This window comes from Bos indicus, chromosome 28, assembly GCF_029378745.1.
Source record: "Bos indicus isolate NIAB-ARS_2022 breed Sahiwal x Tharparkar chromosome 28, NIAB-ARS_B.indTharparkar_mat_pri_1.0, whole genome shotgun sequence".
NCBI classification, from domain to species: Eukaryota; Metazoa; Chordata; class Mammalia; order Artiodactyla; family Bovidae; genus Bos; species Bos indicus.
Window position 1 is genome coordinate 7364672 of NC_091787.1, and position 20680 is coordinate 7385351.

The 20680-nt window shown below is 40.0% G+C and overlaps 1 protein-coding gene across 5 annotated transcripts in view; it reads right to left on the reverse strand.

The window, feature by feature from the left end:
- The window catches only part of TARBP1 (TAR (HIV-1) RNA binding protein 1), a 65295-nt gene that overhangs the window by 24858 nt on the left and 19757 nt on the right, over positions 1 to 20680 (reverse strand). For all 5 annotated transcript variants that reach the window (XR_011564631.1, XR_011564630.1, XR_011564632.1 and 2 more), the window contains exons 11-14: positions 15650 to 15749; positions 14592 to 14764; positions 4529 to 4626; positions 982 to 1143 (exon numbers count right to left, since the gene is read on the reverse strand). Coding sequence is in view for 2 of the 5 variants with exons in the window: in XM_070781955.1 (XP_070638056.1) it covers positions 982 to 1143; positions 4529 to 4626; positions 14592 to 14764; positions 15650 to 15749 (533 nt within the window). In the remaining 3 variants the exon portion in view is untranslated. The remainder of the gene's footprint in view (positions 1 to 981; positions 1144 to 4528; positions 4627 to 14591; positions 14765 to 15649; positions 15750 to 20680) is intronic.

The following is a 20680-nucleotide window of genomic DNA, read 5'->3' on the forward strand; positions in this document are numbered from 1 at the left end:
CACTGCTGCATGTGGACACCTTAAAGTGCCCCTGACGGGTACCTGGGAAAAAGACCTAGTGAAAATCCACTCAAATGATTTTAAGACTGACTGAAGTCACTTCATGGCAAATAGATGGGGAAACAATGGAAACAGTGAGAGACTATTTTTCTGGGCTCCAAAATCACTGTAGATGGTGACTGCAGCCATGAAATTAAAAGACACTTACTCCTTGGAAGGAAAGTTATGACCAACCTAGACAGCATATTAAAAAGCAGAGACATTACTTTGCCCACAAAGGTCCGTCTAGTCAAGACTATGGTTTTTCCAGTAGTCATGTATGGATGTGAGAGTTGGACTATAAAGAAAGCTGAGTGCAGAAGAACTGATGCTTTTGAACTGTGGTGTTGGAGAAGACTCTTGAGAGTCCCTTGGACTGCGAGGAGATCCAACCAGCCCATCCTAAAGGAGATCAGTCCTGGGTGTTCATTGGAAGGACTGATGTTGAAGCTGAAACTCCAACAATACTTTGGCCACCTGATGCGAAGAGCTGACTCATTGGAAAAGACCCTGATGCTGGGAAAGATTGAGGGCAGGAGGAGAAGGGGACAACAGAGGATGAGATGGTTGGATGGCATCACCGACTCAATGGACATGGGTTTGGGTGGACTCTGGGAGTTAGTGATGGACAGGGAGGCCTGGCATGCTGCGGTTCATGGGGTTGCAAAGAGTCAGACATGACTGAGTGACTGAACTGAACTGAACACCATATCTTTGCTATATACCTATTATGACAGGAGTTGTTCCACTATTATAATATAATGTTATATATTATGACAGGAGTCTTAATCTTCATCAAATATTATGAACAAAGGGTATTATTTTCAAAATTAAATTTTGGCAGATGCTTTTTGTGTATCAAAATATTGTCTAATAGTCAAGTATGTATTCCATGCATGCCTTATTCAACATAACTATAAGCCTTGAAGCAAAGAGGATTACCTGTCCACGGTCCATCTCCTGAAGATGCCGAATGGATGCATTTTTCAAAGGAGAAATAACTCTCCAAATAGGGTTGCCTCTTTTCCACCCAACATTCAAGTGGAGATTTATAAGCTCAGTTAACACCATCAGGTACAAATGGCAGCGATCCAGATCTGAAACCTAAGACACACAAAAAACACTTAACAAGCAGGGTCCACGATTTTCACAAAACCAGGAGAGTTCAGACAGGAAATAAGTTTATCTAAAAGTACTGAAAGATGGCACTCAAGAGGGGAGAAATCACCTTCTCCAAGAAGCCTTCCATCAACTCTGCAGGCAGAGCTGAGCACACCCTCCTCTGTGCTTAGACAGTGACTCTGCCTTCAGCACAGTTACAGCACACATCACGACTCACTCAGCACGCAGCTGGCTCCCCACCTTGATTATGAGCGTCCTGGAAGGCACGCTGGTCACCCACTCCAGTACTCTTGTCTGGAGAATCCCATGGACAGAGGAGTCTGGCGGGCTACAGCCCGTACAGTCGCAGAGCTGGGCATGACTGAAGAGACTTAGCATGGATGGCAGGAACGAAGCCTCCCAGGCTGTGTGTGTGCTGTTGCTCAGTCGTGTTTGACTTTTTTGCGACCCCATGGACTGTAGCCCACCAGGCTCCTCGGTCCACAGGATTCTCTAGGCAAGGATACTAGAGTGGGTTGCCATTTCCCACTCCAGGGGATCTTCCCAAGCCAGGGATCGAACCCACATCTTTCAAGTCTCCTGCACTGGCAGGCAGGTTCTTTACCACTAGTGCCAGCTGGGAAGCCCAGCACACACACACAGCCTGGGATGCACAGCTCCGCCCTCCATGCTAACACAGCATAAATAATCACAACAACTATAGCAACCGCCATTTCCTTTGCTTTCAGCACTTGTAACACTCCATTCTTACAAGGAATGGTCACTGTCCCACTTGCCTAAGACGACGACTAAGTTCAGAGAGGTCAAACAACCTACCCAGCATCTCAGAGCTAGTAAGCAGGGCAACAGAATTAAATGCAGGTCTTCTCAACTCCTACACATAGGCAGACTGGTTTCAGTCTAGCTCTGTGACCTATGACAAGAGACCTAATCTCTTTGGGCCTCAGATTCCTTATTTGTAAACTGGGGAGGGTGTATCTCTCCATCACAAGGTTTTGGTTTGGAAGAATTAAGTGAGAGAAAGCATGCTGAAGAGATGGGCCCTGAGTGGTGGCCTTGATCACTATTACGGTGCCAAGTACTCTACCCTCGGGCTCCCATGGCACACAGGAAGCACAGGATTCCTTCAGTTTATCAGTGTTTACTGAGCAACCACTAGATGCCAGGCACTTTGCCAAGTGCTAGGATACAGTGCAGAGAGAAGTGACAACTCCAGGGCGTGGTGACAGACTGAACACAGCGGGGGAGAGTGATGGGTAAAGGTACCAGGGAGGGTTCCCAAGTCTTAGGCTTAAAGAAGCCTGTTGGATCACACACATCCACTGAGAAGCGAACCTAGGGGTGTGGGGGAGGGTGGATAACCTCCTACAGGAATGATAAGAGGTTCCATTTCAAACACTGTATGTGTGAAAAGTCCAGCTCAAGGTATCAAACAGCAGTTGGCTGAACGGCATTCAGCCAGAAGGACAGGCAGAGGTGGACACGGGTGTGAGGTGCCTGGCACAACTGAATGTGGGGATGCAGATGAGGCCACCTAGACAGGAGGAAGTGAGCAAAGAAGGGACCCAAACACGCCTGAAAAACGGACTTTTACGGCTACACATCAGAGAATGGACATTTGCGGGAGAGCCTGTTGTTAAATATTGACTATCACGCTGCTGAGGGGAAGGAAAGTGGGGAAGAGACTTTTATTAAACTATAATAAGTTATCAAACAAATGCACTTATTTGGGAATTCTAATTCCAAATGTATTACAGAGTGGATTTACATAATAATTTAAAGTTATTTTGGAAATGAGTTCACTTTCTAAAATCTGAAAGACAAAATCACATTAACTTTCCCCTTTTTAAAACTATTTTTAGCTTCAGACTCCAAACAAACAAAAATATTATTTCTGTCCCCCCTTGGGGACAAGGAGGTTCACTATACTTTTGTGTACGTCTGAAAACTTCTAATAATAAAATGGAAAAGTAATACTGATAACAATAAAGTGATAGGGGAACGAAATATGAAAAGTTACTTCTTTATTAAATGTCTTCTTGGAAATTTAGGTGTAGCAGAACTACTGTTAACAATGGTTGAATAAGAAAAATGCTAAAGATAAACACACTCCCCTCCAGAGGAGTTTGTTCCTTGCCTTATCAAAATATCTCAGGTGTTTTTGTATAAAACTTGCCTTTTTGTATTTTCACACTGCTTATCAGCTATCAAACAAATGTCCTTAATTGGATGTTCTAATAAAAGCTGTTAAAATAGGTATGCTTTCTCACTCTATTGACAATGTAATGATTGTAACTATTTCAACATCTGCCCTGCTGCTGCTGCTAAGTCGCTTCAGTCGTGTCCGACTCTGCGCGACCCCATAGACAGCAGCCCACCAGGCTCCCCCGTCCCTGAGATTCTCCAGGCAAGAACACTGGAGTGGGTTGCTATTTCCTTCTCCAATGCATGAAAGTGAAAAGTGAAAGTGAAGTCGCTCAGTCGTGTCCGACTCTTAGCGACCCCATGGACTGCAGCCTACCAGGCTCCTCCATCCATGGGATTTTCCAGGCAAGAGTACTGGAGTGGGGTGCCATTGCCTTCTCCAACATCTGCCCTAGAGAATGTCAAACCCTCCCAAATTAAGAATTATAGCCATTTCTATAAAATTAATATTTTCAAAATATTCCCAAAGAAAAGGAGAAAACTTTGTAATTTTTTTTTCAGATGTCCTAGAAAGAACAATTATGCAGTGAGCCACAGACAGAGAGGATACCTATCTTCATGGAGCATCCTCTTCACCTCAGGCTGCTGCTGCTGCTGCTGTTGCTAAGTCGCTTCAGTCATGTCCGACTCTGTGCGACCCCATAGACAGCAGCCCACCAGGCTTCCCCGTCCCTAGGATTCTCCAGGCAAGAACACTGGAGTGGGTTGCCATCCTCAGGCTAGTTGTTCCCAACTCTAACTTCATTTGAAGATCACATACAGACATAAAAATATATTATGTGTACTGACACCCAGTCCCATCCCAAACCTGCCAAGTCAGAATCTCTGGATCCTGGGGCCAAATACACATTGACTATGCTAAGTACTTCAAATATGTTATACCATTTGGTACTCTCTAAATTCTAGGAAGCAGATATCTTATCTCCACTTTGCAGATGAGGAAACTGAGGCTCAGAAAAGCTATATGATTTTCCTAGGATCAGTTACACTGATTGAACTGGAACTAGGAGACTCTAAAGCTTCAATTTTTTCTGCCACTCAAGGCCACTTTTCAAGAAAATATCACATTAATTTTTCCTTTCAACTTAATAACAGTGCCTGCCAGTCAGTAATCACTCAAAATACTGAAGAAAAGACTGAAGTTACTCAAGTAAATACTTACAGTACTTAGTTCATTCATAGTAAGTCGTCTGAGAATAAATTCAGAAATGCTCTCTGTAGTAGACATGATAAAGTTCTGAAGAAGAGTAAATACCTCATCTGTATGGAGGAAAAAAAGCATGCAATTAAAATTACAGAAATAAGTTATTTGATACAATGCATCTCATATATTCTAGCAAAAGTTCAACTCTGTTAGGTATATGTGTGACTCACTTACCAAAAATGAATTCTGATAACATAACAGTTGGGATATCTACAATTAATCTTAAAAACCATTGAAGAGCTTCAGTTCTGGATAAGGTGCAGCAAAGGTACACTGCCCTCTCTCACTGAATTCAGCTACAAAGCCTGGACAGGATATCTAAAACAGTCACGTGAAGATTCTCAAAAGTCAAAAGCAGCAGATGGATTTAGCAAGTAATAACCCTGAACAGTGGTGAGTTTGCTTTGGTCCCGCTGTAGACTGGACCCTCTGATGGAGGAGCAGTCACGAAGGCGGGCAGCAGACTGAGCCCCCACTTTCTGGTCAGGAAATTAAAAAGGAGAAACTCAGAGAACTAGACAGTGAGTAGTTAGGGGATTCCAAAGACGGACGTGATCAGGAAAATAGCCCCAGCAAGTGGTATATGGAGGGTGGCTAGGCTCACCCCTGAACTGCTGGCCCTGGATATGATGCTACTCAGAAGGTCAACCATGTTCAGCACTGAACAGACAACCACACAGGTGCCAGCCTGGCCGCTGGATGCAGCACTCAGGGCACAGGTCAAGACAGCACTGCAAAAGGCTTGAAAGCAAAACTGACCGTGAATCAGCACCCACAGAAGCTGGAGCAACAGAAACTGAAGCCTGAACCAAGCCAGTCTGGCTGACTGCCACACAAACGTATCAACACTGTCCACAGAGCTAGACAAGATCCAGAGTCTCATAACACAATATTCAAAAGATCTAGAATACAATCCAAAATGACTGGGTGGATAAAGTATGAGGAAATTCCTAGCTCATATGGGAAAAGAATCTACAAACGACGACACCAAGATGACAGTCATGTTAGAATAATCTGACAAAGACTTTAGAGCAGCTATTAAAACATGCCTCAACACTCAATACTTATTCTTGAAATGAATGGAAAAACAGAAAGTCTCACCAAAGAAATAGAAGACTTATACACAAACCAAATAGAAATTTTACAATTCAAAGTACAATAACTGAAAATTTTAAAACTCACTGGATGGGATCAATAACAGAAAAGAAATGTAAGGGAAAATTATCAGTGAACTTGAAAACAGATCAGTAAAATATGCAAATTGGGCGATGCCCTGGTGGTCCAGTGATTAGGACTCCATACTTCTGCTGCAGGGGACACAGGTTCAGTTCCTGGTCGGGGAACTAAAATCCTACACGGCATGTGCAGCATGGCCAGGTTTTAAAAAAAAAAAAAAAGGCAATCTGACATGGTACAGCCAAGCTCCCCAAAACTGAAAACAAAGACATAGTACTGAGTGCACAGAGAAACATCTTACTACCTGGGGAGAAAAGGGTGTGAATGATTACAGAGTTCTAATGAGAAACCGTGGAGGTCAGAAACAAAGGGAACGTTTTTAAATTGCTGAAGAAAAGACCTAGCAAACCAGAATTTCATATTCAGCAAAAATATTCTCCAGAAGGCAAAATAAAAACATTTTCAGATGGAGGGAAATTAAGAGAATTCATTGCCGACAAACTTGTTTCCAAAGAAATATTAAAAGACATTTTTTAAACAAAAGGTATACAGTGCCACAGGAAAACACGGAATGTCGAGGGTGAAACAGCAAAAACTGTAAATGGGTAAATACAAGAGACTCTTCCCTTGAGTCTTTAAAATGTGTTTGATGGTTAAGAGCAAAAAATACAACATTGTCTGGTACTGATTTTAACAAATGTAGGTGTAAGACAACTATAATAAATGAAGGAGAAGAGATTAAGGGACCTATAAAGTAGTAACATTTCTACATGAATTTCAAGTTGGTAAAATGTTAATTCTAAGCTGACTGTAAAAATGTATGCACATCATAATCCCCAAGGCAATCACACAAAAAACTTTGGACATTTAGGAAAAAACACAAAAGATAATGAAAATGGAAGACAAAACAATGTTCATACTCAAAAGAAGCCAGAAGAGGGAAGAAAGAAATGAAAAACAGGAAAATAAACAGAATACAAAAAATGACAGCTCTAAAACTAAATATGTAAATAATTACATTAAATGCAAATAGTTTCGGAGAAGGCACTGGCACCCCACTCCAATACTTTTGCCTGGAAAATCCCAAGGATGGAGGAGCCTGGAAGGCTGCAGTCCATGGGGTCGCTAAGAGTCAGACACGACCGAGGGACTTCACTTTCACTTTTCCCTTTCATGCATTGGAGAAGGAAATGGCAACCCACTCCAGTGTTCTTGCCTGGAGAATACCAGGGACGGGGGAGCCTGGTGGGCTGTCGTCTATGGGGTCGCACAGAGTCGGACAGGACTGAAGCGACTTAGCAGCAGCAGCAGCAAATAGTTTAGACCAAATAAAAGACACAGACTGTCAGAAGAGACAAAATATCAAGCTCCAACTATATGCTGTCCATAAGAAATTCACTTTAAATATAATGTTCATTAAATAGGCTAAAAGTACAAAGCCAGAAAAAAAAAGTACTATGTAAATTCTAATTAAAAGAAAGTACAAGTGGTTATACTACTATCAGACAAAGTAGGCTTCAGAGTGAAGAAAACAATCAGGGACAAAAAGGGACATTACGTAATGATAAAAGAGTCAACTCCCAAGAAAAAGCACAACCTACCTAACAACAGACCTTCAAAATACATAAAGCAAAGCTGGCAGTAGTAAAAGGAGAAGGAGACAAATCCAAAATTATAGTTGGAGTTCAACACTCCTAAATTCCAAGAATATAAAACTGAAAAACAAGAAACTCCTGCATATAATTGACATCTATAGAACACCACATCCAATAATAGCAGAATACACATTCTTTCCAAGTGTACATGGAACATAGTCCAAAATAAACTATACCCTAGCAAAATAACAATTCTTAAAAGCTGAAATTGTACTAAGTGTGCTCTCTTGACTAGAACAGAATTAAAACAGAAAGCAATAACAGAAAGATAACAGGAAAATCTCCAAATACATTTCTAAATTCATGGGTAAAAGAGAAAGTCTTAAAAAAAAAATTCTGAACTAAAGATACAACATACCAAAATTTGTGGGATGCAGATAATACAAAACTGAAGAAAATCCATAGCATTTGATGTCATTTTAAAAAAGAAGATCTAAAATCATAATCTAAACTTCTGCCTTAACTTCAGCAAAAGGCAAAATAAACCAAAAGCAGGCAGAAAGATGCAAACAACAGAAATCAATGAAATTGAAGAGAGAAAAATCAACAGAGAAAAATCAATGAAACCAAAAGCTGCTTCTCTGAAAAGGTCAATACTAGCCAGTCTTAAAAAGAGAGAGGGGATCACCACCACCAGTCAGGAGTTACAAATGAATCACTTCAGACCCCAGATTCTAAAGAAATTTAAAGGATAAACCATGAAAAACCCTACAAATGTAACTGTCCTCATTCACAAATGACATCACTGTCTACAAAAAAATCCCAAGGATCTTAAAAAAAAAAAAAAAAAAAACTTCAACTAATAAGTACACTTCAGCAAGGTTGCAGGATACAGGTCAACACACAAAAATTAATCACATTTCTGTATACTAGCAACTGCTGCTACTGCTAAGTCGCTTCAGTTGTGTCCGACTCTGTGCGACCCCATAGATGGCAGCCCACCAGGCTCCCCAGTCCCTGGGATTCTCCAGGCAAGAACACTGGAGTGGGCTGCCATTTCCTTCTCCAATGCATGAAAACTTAAAGTGAAATTGCTCAGTCGTGTCCGACTCTTAGTGACCCCATGGACTGCAGCCTACCAGGGTCCTCCATCCATGGGATTTTCCAGGCAAGAGTACTGGAGTGGGGTGCCATTGCCTTCTCCGTATACTAGCAAAGCCCAATTCAAAACCAAAAAATTAAAAAATATATCATTTACAATAATCTTTCCCCCAAAGATATGTTACATAAACCTAACAAAACCTGCACAGGATATAGATGCTGAAGACTTAAAAAAACACTGATGAAAGAAATAAAAGGCAGCCTAAATAAACTGGGAGATAAACCATATTCATGAATTATAAGCCTCAATAAAGAAAGCAATTCTCAAAAAAAACCTGATCTTTATATTCAATTCAGTTCCAATCAATTCCAGTAGGATTTTTTTTTTTTGTAAATACAGACAAGCTGATTACAAAGTTTATATTGAAAGGCAAAGGCACTAGAAGAGCTCAAAATACTTTTGACAAAAAAGAATAAATGTGAAAGAATCACACTACCTATTTAAAGACTTATTGTAAATCTACAGTAACCAAAATAGTACAGTATTGGTAAAGGGACAAAAATAAAGATCAATAAAACAAGCCAGAAACAGATCCACAGAAACATGGCCAATTGTTTTTAAACAATTTTATTGAGCTATAAATGGCATATTTTACAATTTACCCATTAAGAATGTGTACTTCAGTGGTGTTCAGTACAGTCAAGAGATATGTACAACCATCACCAGTCAATTTTAGAACATTTTCATCACCACAGACAGAAAAGCCCATCCCCTTGAGCCACCACCCCATAACCCTCCTCCTCTGCCTGCCCTAAGTCACTGATATACTGTCTGTCTCTCTAGATTTGCCTGTTCTGGATGCTTCATGTAAATGGAATCACATATTACATGGCATTTTGCAATTGGCTCCTTTCACTTAATATTTCCAAGATTCATCCATGTGTCAGTACTTCTGTGTTCCTTTTTACAGTCATATATCGCTTATCTATTCACACATCCATCTATTTTGGGTTGTTTCCACCACAGCCAACTAATTTTTGACAATTCAACAAAAAAAAGGAAATCTCATCAACAAATGGTCTGGAGCAACTGGAAACTCATAGGCAAAAACCAAACCTCAACCTCACCTCCCACCTTAACAGATTACCTCTGCTTACATCCTAGATCTAAGAATTAAAAAACCATAAAGCAGGGGCTTCCCTGGTGGCTCAGTGGTAAAGAAGCTGCCTCCCGATGGAGGAGACAGGGACTGATCCCTGACCTGGAAAGATCCCACACGCTAAGCCTGTACCACGACTACTGAGCCTGTGCTCGAGAGCTTGTGCCCCACAGAAGTCCGGGCACTGCAACTGGAGAGCAGCCCCTACCTGCTGCAACTAGAGGAAAAGCCCATGCAGCAATGAAGACCGAGCACAGCCAAAAAGAAAGAAATAAAATTATGTAATAAATAAAATGCACTTCATCAAAAGAAAAACTTCTGTTCTACAAAAGATCCTGTTAAGAGAGTGAAAAACAGAAACTCCAGATTTGGGGAAAATATTTTTAAATCACATATTCAACAAAAGACTTGTATCTATTAATAGAATATATAACAAACTCTCCTTATTATATACAAGATTACGAAAACAACTCAATTTAAAACTAGACAAAAGATTTAAATAGGTATTTAGCAAAATGCTGCATCTATCACTCACAGATAAATTTTTAAAAAGATTACACACCACATTAAAAATCACAGTATTAATTTTAAACATTCATGTTACCTATTATAAAGACAGCCCTATTATGGCCTCTGAAGTGTCTCATGGATGAGTCACTTGCCAGTTTAAGCAGCCACCAGCAAACAGTCGGGAATTAACGTTTTTTATGAACCCAGAAAACGACCGATGAATATAGTAAGAACAGAAAACTCCTCTCCTCTATAATCTCTGCCTTTTATTTCTCAACTCATATCTCAAACTTATAGCATAAAAAAATATCTACTTTTCACAGATTCATTCAAACCCATTAGACTGAAAGAAAGTTAATTTGAGATTACAAGTGAAGGTTTAGGGCTTGAAAAAGAGAGAACAAAGTGACATGAAGAAGTTGGTGCTATTCATGTTTCCAGTGTTCGCATTGCTGTTACCATCGTGTTCCCTGTCAGTTACCACAGGACTCAAGAACCTCTCACTTAGACCCCCAGTCACTGCCACATCCTCAAATTTAACACTGCATCACAATATACAAACTGTGCAGAGGTTCAGAATGATGTTTAGGGTTTTGTTTCCTGTAACTGACAGTCACAACCTGAATCCCAAAAGCAGTACCTAAACTGATCAAAAAGCTAGCTCAGTCAAAATCATGATACTTCATACTCATGAGGACAGCCACTATCAAAAATAAGAAAAATAAAAGATAACAAGTGTTATCAAGGATGTGGAGGAATTAGAGCCTTGTGCACCACCAACTGGAATTCTAAATGGTACAGCCACTATGAAAAACATGTGGTTCCCCAAAAACTTAAACACAAAGGGAATTCCCTGGCTGTCCAGTGGTTAGGACTTGGCGCTTTCACTGCTGGGGCCCAGGTTCAATCCCTGGCCGGGGACTAAGATCCCACAGGCCTCACATCACAGTCAAAAAAAAAAAAATTAAACACAGAATTACCATGATTTTAGAGGAACTGAAGAGCCCCTTGTTGAAAGTGAAGAGTTAAGAGTGAAAAAGCTGGTTTAAAACTCAACATTCAAAAAACTAAGATCATGGCATCCAGTCCCATCACTTCACAGCAAATAGGTGGGAAACAACGGAAATAGTGAGAGACTTTATTTTCTCAGGCTCCAAAGTCACTACAGATGGTAACTGCTGCCATGAAATTAAAAGACGCTTGCTCCTTGGAAGAAAAGCTATGACAAACCTAGACAGCATATTAAAAAGCAGAGACATTACTTTGCCAACAAAGGTCCGTCTTGTCAAGGCTATGGTTTTTCCAGTGGTCATGTATGGATGTGAGAGTTGGACTGTGAAGAAGGCTGAGTGCCGAAGAATTGATGCTTTTGAACTGTGGTGTTGGAGAAGACTCTTGAAGAGTCCCTTGGACTGCAAGGAGATCCAACCAGTCCACTCTGAAGGAGACCAGCCCTGGGATTTCTTTGGAGGAAATGATGCTGAAGCTGAAAACTCCAGTACTTTGGCCACCTCATGCGAAGAGTTGACTCATTGGAAAAGACTCTGATGCTGGGAGGGATTGGAGGCAGGAGGAGAAGAGGACGACAGAGGATGAGATGGCTGGATGACATCACTGACTCGATGGACATGAGTCTGAGTGAACTCCGGGAGTTGGTGATGGACAGGGAGGCCTGGAGTGCTGCGATTCATGGGGTCGCAAAGAGTCGGACATGACTGAGTGACTGAACTGAATCCAATGTAACAAGGGGAGAGTTACAATCTGACTAATGGTATGTTTCCTCAAATATAAAAATAAACATTGTACAGTTACTGTGAATAAAAAAAAATAATCATTGGAACATCATTTATTTAGAGCTTTAAGCTGACAGACAGCAGACACCATTTCACCAAGGTTATTAATTAGGTTTTAGTTTATTTTGAACATTTTAAGACATCTTTTGGGGGAGTTTTAAGTAAAATGGGTTTTCCCACATAAGCTGCTATGGCTCGTAACTAGGTGAAAATGTGTCTGCATTTCCCAGGAGTGTGTTTTAACGTTACACATTTCACAGCAGATCCAAGCTTAGCCAAGGTCTGCTGCAGAATGTGCTGAAGCATGGGAAATTCAAGTTTTGCTTTTTGGAACTTTCTAGAATTTTTTTCCCTGAATATTTTCAGTCTATAGTTGGTTTAACCCATAAATATGGAGGGCTGACTTCACCTCGTTATTTCTGACTTTACCATTATGTGTTCATTTATCCTAGGACTTGCAGTTAGTTGCTAGATTATTTGCTAGATCTATTTTAATTAAATAAGTCTAAATGAGCAGACGTAAGATATTATATATAGGACACATAAATAAGGTCCTACTGTATAGCACAAAGAACTACATTCAGACAAAGTGAAAGTGAAGTTGCTCAGTCGTGTCCGACTCTGCAACCCCTTGGACTGTAGCCCACCAGGCTCCTCCGTCCATGGGATTCCCCAGGCAAGAATATCGGCCTGGGTAGCCATTTCCTTCTCCAGGGGATCTTCATGATCCAGGGATTGAACCCGGGTCTCCCGCACTGTAGGCAGATGCTTTACCGTCTGAGCCACCACCATAATGAAAAAGAGTATTTTAAAAAAGCAAGTGTGTGTGTGTGTGTGTGTATAAACTGACTTTGCTGTACAGTAGAAATGAATACACACTGTAAATCAACTAGACTTCAATTACAAATAAAGTTAACTAAACTAACATGTTTTGCCAGTTATCTGGAAGTCAACTACTACCAAAACTAAATGTGGATTTCCTTGGCTCTTATTCACAGTATAATAAAAGAGATGCACGAGGAGCAATGGGAACTTATATTCTGCAAGGGAGAACACAAAATATGTACACAACTACTCGGAAAAACAATTTTGTACTATCTTAAAAGCTGAATACACACATACCCTAAGAACCACTCACTTTGGTCCTGGGGGTACATACACTAGAGAGACACACACAAGCTGTAAGAGACATGTAGACAAGTGTTCAAATCAGTACTGTACACAAAAGCAGTAAACTAAATGCAATCCAGCGTCCAGCAATAAGAGAACACTTAACTGTGGTGTCATCACACAACAGAAGGTAACACCACTGGGAAAATGAGGAAGTATTTATATGAAAGGACATGGATTAATCTTAGAAGAGCACTAAGTGGAAAAAGTTACAGAAGACTTCTTACAGTAGAGTACCATTTCTATAAGGCTTAAAAGCAAGAAAATGAGATAATATACTGTGAGAAAACTGATTTATGTGGTAAAATCACTTTTTAAGTATATGGAAGTGACACAGATAAAAACCAAAACGAGGAGGGAAAAGGCAGAGACTGAGAAGTTATGGGCAAATTCGTTCTCAGCAACAGATGCAATGGTGGTGCATTCACAGATATATAATTATTTTGCATCATAATTTATATACAACTATCTCATTTTCTTGCGTGTATCAAATATCCCAATAATTTTCCAAAAGGCACCCGTGACCCAGTCTTGGGCTTGAGGGTACTGAGTCAAGTGCTTTCAACAGTCGAGATGTGTCAAACGAACACAAGTTTATGCCCTAAAGGAGTAAGATCTTATAAAAAGTTACTGCTATGTGCACAGCATTTGGCTCTGCTATCATTATCACAAGTATCAGAACTCAGACACTAGCTTTTATAATATTTCACAAGTCTATATGAAAATCTAACCTTTCAATATTATCCTCCAGTTTAACCTGATACCAAAGCTTCTCTAGAGTATTCTTTCCCAAATGGAAAATTTCTAAAATTCCAAATGAAATTCATCAGAAATATTGGGAACCAAGGCTTACCCACTGATAATTCTAATATCTAATGTCCATGGGTTTTGAAATACTGTTTTACATAAATCTTAGTTTAAGGAAGGAAGGAAGTGCTCAGTGCTTCCATCTACCAACAATGTACTTCCTGGATGAAGTATTTTCTACACAGAGGTGCTTAAGGACACGTGTGTGCCCGCGTGCTCAGTTGCTCAGTCGTCTCTAACTCTCTGCGACCCCACGGGCTGTAGCCCTCCACGCTCCTCTGTGCACAAGTAATTATAAAATTATTGCTATTCTCACGCTTTAGTTTATTTTCTGTAACCTGTTACACAGTGTCAATAAGAAACAGATCTAGGCTTAGAACATATATGAAATAGTGATCATTTTCAATAGTCTAGAAATCAATAAGAACCTATAGAAACAAACAAACAAAACAAGTAAAAGCAAATGAAATCATATTCCATCAATATGGAATCAACAGTGCACAATGAATGCAAATGCTAACATGTCAGCTCCGGACGGGCAGTCTGCTCCTTCGACGCTGCCTCCCCAGCACCACGCAGCAAATATTTGCTGAATGTATGAGGCTAAAGAAAAAGGTCAGGTATTTCTTCTCATTCTGAGTACCAACGATATACCCTGAGTACCAATGATATACGTGGCAAAACACCAACAGAAGCTATTGATCCTCACCATCTTGGGTACCGGAACCTTTCAACAAGCAAGTGTGCAGTAACTTCAACAGCAACTGCAGGCATCGGTCAGTTTTCAGCAAGGGCATGTAGGCATTTGTACCAAACTTCACAAGGGCATCCAGGAGAGGATCTAAGAATATCCTTAATACATTCTGTGTCCTCCGCTTTTCACTAGACATTAAAAGACATGCCCAAATCAAGCATTTCAAAAGCATGAAGAAACTGTCTTCCACCTACAGTTTGGTTAGCTAAAGATTCCACTGGACGGAATTACTCTTAAGGACGACCTGTTAGGACGGGGCTTTCCACTCATGCTTTCCCAGTGACTGCAGCAATTCACGGGAGAAGAAAGCACAAGAACAATACATGTCCTTGGTTTTGGGCAGAAGTATGAACAAAATCCTAGATCCAACTTATCAGCAAATTAAAATGCTGAGACCTCGCTTCCATATTTCAGAAAAAAAAAACAAAACAAATATATACTAGTCAAGGAAATGAGACGTGCTAACAAAAAAATATAAAGAACTAAAGATTTGTGAAAATCTGTTATAACCAACTTTAGTACTGAAACTTGGTCTAGAAAAGAGATTTATAGTATGTGCAAAGACATTACCTAAGGAAGCTGCTTTTTGCAATAATTATAATCTGGTGACAATCTGCTCATATTTCTCAAAATATAAATGGGACTGTTATCATTATTACTTTATTTTTTAAAATTTACATATTTTATAAAGGGGTAAAATCCAGTAACTGTCTTTACTTAATCTTACGCTAGGACCTTACAACCCATCCTTCTAATATTCTTATACAGAACCAGTGATTTGTGCATACACAGTTGTGTTTTTCACTTCTGAAGTTCAAAACTCTGGCATTATTCATTTATTGTTAATTTTAAACATTTCTTTAAGTATGATGCCATATTCTAATTTCCTCCTTTAATAAGCTGTGATCAATTCCATACCAATCACTGAAAAGTCTGAATATGGACTATAAACAGGATTAGCCTTTTTTTTTAAAAAAAAAAACACCTTTTTTTTCAAGTTTAGAAACACTTACCTATATTGACTCTTCATTCTTTCTACATCTATGGCCAGCAACACCATCAGAGCAACAAGCTTAGCTTCAAACCAATCAGGCATACAGCTGTTTTCTCCTCCTTAAATAACAATAATTAAGGTTTGCAAAGCATTAACAAAATCCTTCAAAGATGATGTATCAAAATAAAACAGTTAAATGAATATGTTTTATCAGTATTACACGAGAGAAATACAGCTGAGAAGAAATATAGTAGAACACCCCACAGCATGGTTCATTTTTATACACTTAAATGTGAACACAAAGACATCTCTGCATGCCGAGTGCATGCCATGCACTGGCCTCGGACCCAATGGCTCCTATACTCGTGGAATTCACAGTGCAGAAGAGAAGAGCATTCATCAAAGAACGTACAGACAAATGTAGAATGACAGTAGCAGGAAGTGTTCTAAATCGTGCAACTAGAGAGTAAGACAGTCACCCTGAAGCAAGGACAACTGGGCTGGGTACAAAAGCTAGGAAAGAATGAGGTAGGGGAAGGGAGACATGACCCTCCTGGGCAGAAGGAAGAGCATGTCCAGGCTCTGAAGCAGCAGAGAGCATGCCATATTCCAGGTAAAGGACTGGGGTATAAAGTGGGAGGGAGCACCAAGGATGACCTTACAGGAACAGGCAGGAGAGACCAGGGACTTTATAGGCTTGTAAGGGGTTTCTGTCTTCACCCCAAAAGCAAAAGGAAGCCACTAGAGGTCTAAGTGAATGGATACAAAGACAGGGAGGAGACTTCTGTAAGATCAAAGTTTCTATATTAAACAGATTTTTCTAGGTATAATGTGGAAAAGAGATTGTAGAGGAAGCTAGATGCAAGGTAACCGGTTAAGAGGCAATTCTGGCATCTCGGATGAGAGGTGAGAGTTCCCTAAAATGGAACTGGAAAGGGGATGGGGTGGATACAGATACAAAGGCTTTGACATCTCAGACTCCTGTCTGAACCTCAGGTGCACTGCTTGTTAGCTATGGGAGCCTGGGACCGCCGACTGTCCTCTCAGAAAGCTTAGGTCATCGTCTACAAAAGTAAACTAAATAAACCTGTGACTTTTCTTGGGTTTATTATAAAAATTAAGTAATATATGCAAAGTTTCTAGAACAACTTTTGGAAGAACGTGGTTAAATGATAAAAATCAGTATTTTCCTATTCCTGAAAGCCAGGTAAAGTAAAGTAAAACATAGCTAGAGCTCCTTTTCATTCTATCATAAGATGATACTCTTTGCCTCAACTTCCAAGAAAGATTTAGTTAATCTAGTTTTCCAGACCAGAGGTTCAAATACTTAAAACATATTTTCAAATATTCTAATATATATTGGGAGTAATTTATTTTGATACAAATGTGTTAGACTAGTACAGAAGATAATACTAAAAACACACTTGCATGGAGGATAACTTAGTTTAAAAACATAACAAAAGAATAAACTTTATTGTATATTATTCTTTAAAATGTTATAAATACCATTTAGTGGCCAAAGCCTTAGACTGTGTGGATCACAATAAACTGTGGAAAATTCTGAAAGAGATGGGCATACCACACCACCTGACCTGCCTCTTGAGAAACCTGTATGCAGGTCAGGAAGCAACAGTTAGAACTGGACATGGAACAACAGACTGCTTCCAAATAGGAAAAGGAGTACGTCAAGGCTGTATATTGTCACCCTAATTATTTTTTTAACTTATATGCAGAGTACATCATGAGAAATGCTGGGCTGGAAGAAGCACAAGCTGGAATCAAGATTGCCGGGAGAAATATCAATAACCTCAGATATGCAGATGAAACCACTCTTATGGCAGAAAGTGAAGAGGAACTAAAGAGCCTCTTGATGAAAGTGAAAGACGAGAGTGAAAAAGTTGGCTTAAAGTTCAACATTCAGAAAACGAAGATCATGGCATCTGGTCCCATCACTTCATGGCAAATAGATGGGGAAACAACGAAAACAGTGAGAGACTTTATTTTTCTGGGCTCCAAAATCACTGCAGATGGCGATTGCAGCCATGAAATTAAAAGATGCTTACTTCTTGGAAAGAGAGTTATGACCAACCCACACAGCATATTAAAAAGCAGAGACATTACTTTGCCAACAAAGGTCCATCTAGTCCAGGCTATGGTTTTTCCAGTGGTCACGTATAGATGTGAGAGTTGGACTATAAAGAAAGCTGAGCACCTAAGAATTGATGCTTTTGAACTGTGGTGTTGGAGAAGACTCTTGAGAGTCCCTTGGACTGCGAGGAGATCCAACCAGTCCATCCTAAAGGAGATCAGTCCTGGGTGTTTATGGGAAGGACTGATGTTGAGGCTGAAACTCCAATACTGTGGCCACCTGATGCGAAGAGCTGACTCATTTGTAAAGACCCTGATGCTGTGAAAGACTGAGGGCAGGAGAAGGGGACGACAGAGGATGAGATGGTTGGATGGCATCACTGACTCGATGGACATGGGTTTGGGTGGACTCCGGGAGTTGGCAGTAGACAGGGAGGCCTGGCGTGCTGCAGTTCATGGGGTCTCAAAGAGACGGACACGACTGAGCAACTGAACTGAACTGAACTGAAGAAATGTGTATTTTTAGATAATCTAAATGTTGGTGCTTTCCAAAATAATTTAGTAGGTTAAATTTATGTGCTTTTTATAAGAGTGAATTTTTGAAACCTGCTCTCTATCATTCTATCATAAGAATGATAAACCCTTTTTACTCACGTTAAGTGCTTTATATCCCACATTTACATATAAAAACTCATCGTTAATAAAGACTAAACTGAAATACCAATACGCTATTCAGTTCCTTACATTTTCTAGCAATCATATAATGAGATACCTTTTGAGGCCCTTCTAGGAGATGGGAGTGGGGCAGGGGTGCTATTTGAGAATGTTTCCAATCACAGTGGCACTTTTTGAAGTCCTAAACAACTTTTCACTTTGGATAAGTGAAAGGGAAGGTTATAAATCAGAAGTTTAATGGATTTTTAAAGATTCCTGATTTTAAGGAGAGTCACAGGACTAGGTCAGTAACAACAGAGTGCCTGACTACTCCAGTGGAGGACACTCTAGCAGAGATTTTTGCTGTAGGGCTGCTTCCTGCGTCCTCTACTGCCATACTAAGAGAAATCCAGGCTACAGAACAATGGGTGTCAAACCTCAGCATGTGGTTTAGAATTCCCCCTGAGGGCCTCTTAAAATACAGAGGGTAAACCCCACACCCAGAGTTGTTTCAGCAGGTGTGGGATAGAGTTTGAGAATCCGCAGTTCTAAACAGTTTCCAGGTGATGTTGATATTGCTGGTCTGGAAATCATGCTCTGAGAACCACTGGCAAAGAATTCTTTACACCTTCTCCCCCTTCTCTCACTGAGGCTGGAAAAGTATAGGCAAGAATGGTTTTAAAGAAACGAAAGGTCACTGGCTATCTTTAGTCATCTTAATGCCAAGTTAACCCTGAATTATCAGTCAAATTTTGCTACTACGAATTCTAAAAACTGACTGTAATTCTAGAAAATGCAAACTAGTGTCAGAAAGCGTGTCAAGGTGGTCTGCGGATGCAGAGGAACAGGCAGGAGCAGGAGCCACAGGTGGCAAAGAGGCACGAAGACACTGGGGAGTGACGGCTACGTTCATTATCTTGCTATGCTAATGGTTCATACGCAATACACAGAGGTCAAACCCATCACACTGTATAAAGTTTAAATATGTGCAATTTAATGTATGTCAGTTATATGTCAATAAAGCTGTTTCTAAAATTGTTGTTCAGCTGTAGTATATACTACTTTGGGATTTTTCCTCAGGTATCTTGGTTACATTTTAAGTAGGCACCCTTTCTGATGAACTGTGTAAGTATAAATTTCTTCAATATATTTCACTCTTTGGTTAATTTCAACAATTCCAAGCTCTGACCCACTGTTACTGCTGTTTGCAAACTGTCTCACTTTCTCTGATTCAGAAACTCTGCTCTGAAAGTGCTCCCACATTTTTGCTTGTTGATGATGCTGGTTTTGTGTGGTTTTGGTTGTTGCTGCATTTTTTGTACACATCATATATATGATGTGGTACATATATAGCTACCGAATATATATCCATCCTCTCTTAACCACCTCTTAACCATTCCAACCTGGGCTCCATACTACAGACAGACACTGGTGGAGGTCTATCTACTTTCAAGCTCCCTGGATGTAAGTGCATCCAAGCCTTGCAGGATACTCCTCCCTTTCCACCTTAATTTCTGTTCACCTCACCCAGCGACCTCTCCTGATCCCCCACAGGTCTACAAGTTCTGATCAGGAGCCCCGACCCTGGGGCCCCATCCTAGTGCTTATGGCTTTCAAGGCATCGTGTTAAGATTAGCTGTTTACTTATCAATTCCCTTGTTGGCCTATGTTCTCTGAGGGTAGAGGACATATCTTTTATCTCTGTAACTCCAGTGTCTGGCACTTCGAAAACACTTGACGTACAGTTGCTGAATAATCAGTGTAAAATCTGTCTGTACCGATCATATGAAACCCAAAGAAAAAACTACTTTAGGTGTAGAATTTGATTAAAAAATGTTTGAGCTGATTTTTTTTTATAAAAACAATCTGAGTGTTATATGTATTTTATGCTCAAAAATTCAAGCTAAATCATGTTTGCTTTGGAATTTATTGCCTTGTTCTGAAAACTGCCCAGTAATTGTCAAACTAAAATTTTATAAAGGCACTTAGCCAAGGGCATTAAGAGTCAAACAAAATATTACACATACACACACACGCCTCCTTTGCACTTGAGATCAGTTTTTTAAAAACTTATATTAAACAGTTTAAGTCCCAGAAATGTTAAGGAAGAAACTCTAAAAATCTTATTTTATCCAATTTTGAATGATTTAATCAGACCTGATGCTGTTATAGACTGAGTTTTAAGACAAGTTATATAGATATTTCAGGGAGTTTAATCTATGCTCCCTCCAATAGGGACTAAAATTTATTTACTTTTATAGGCCTAACACGGAGAAGGCAATGGCACCCCACTCCAGTACTCTTGCCT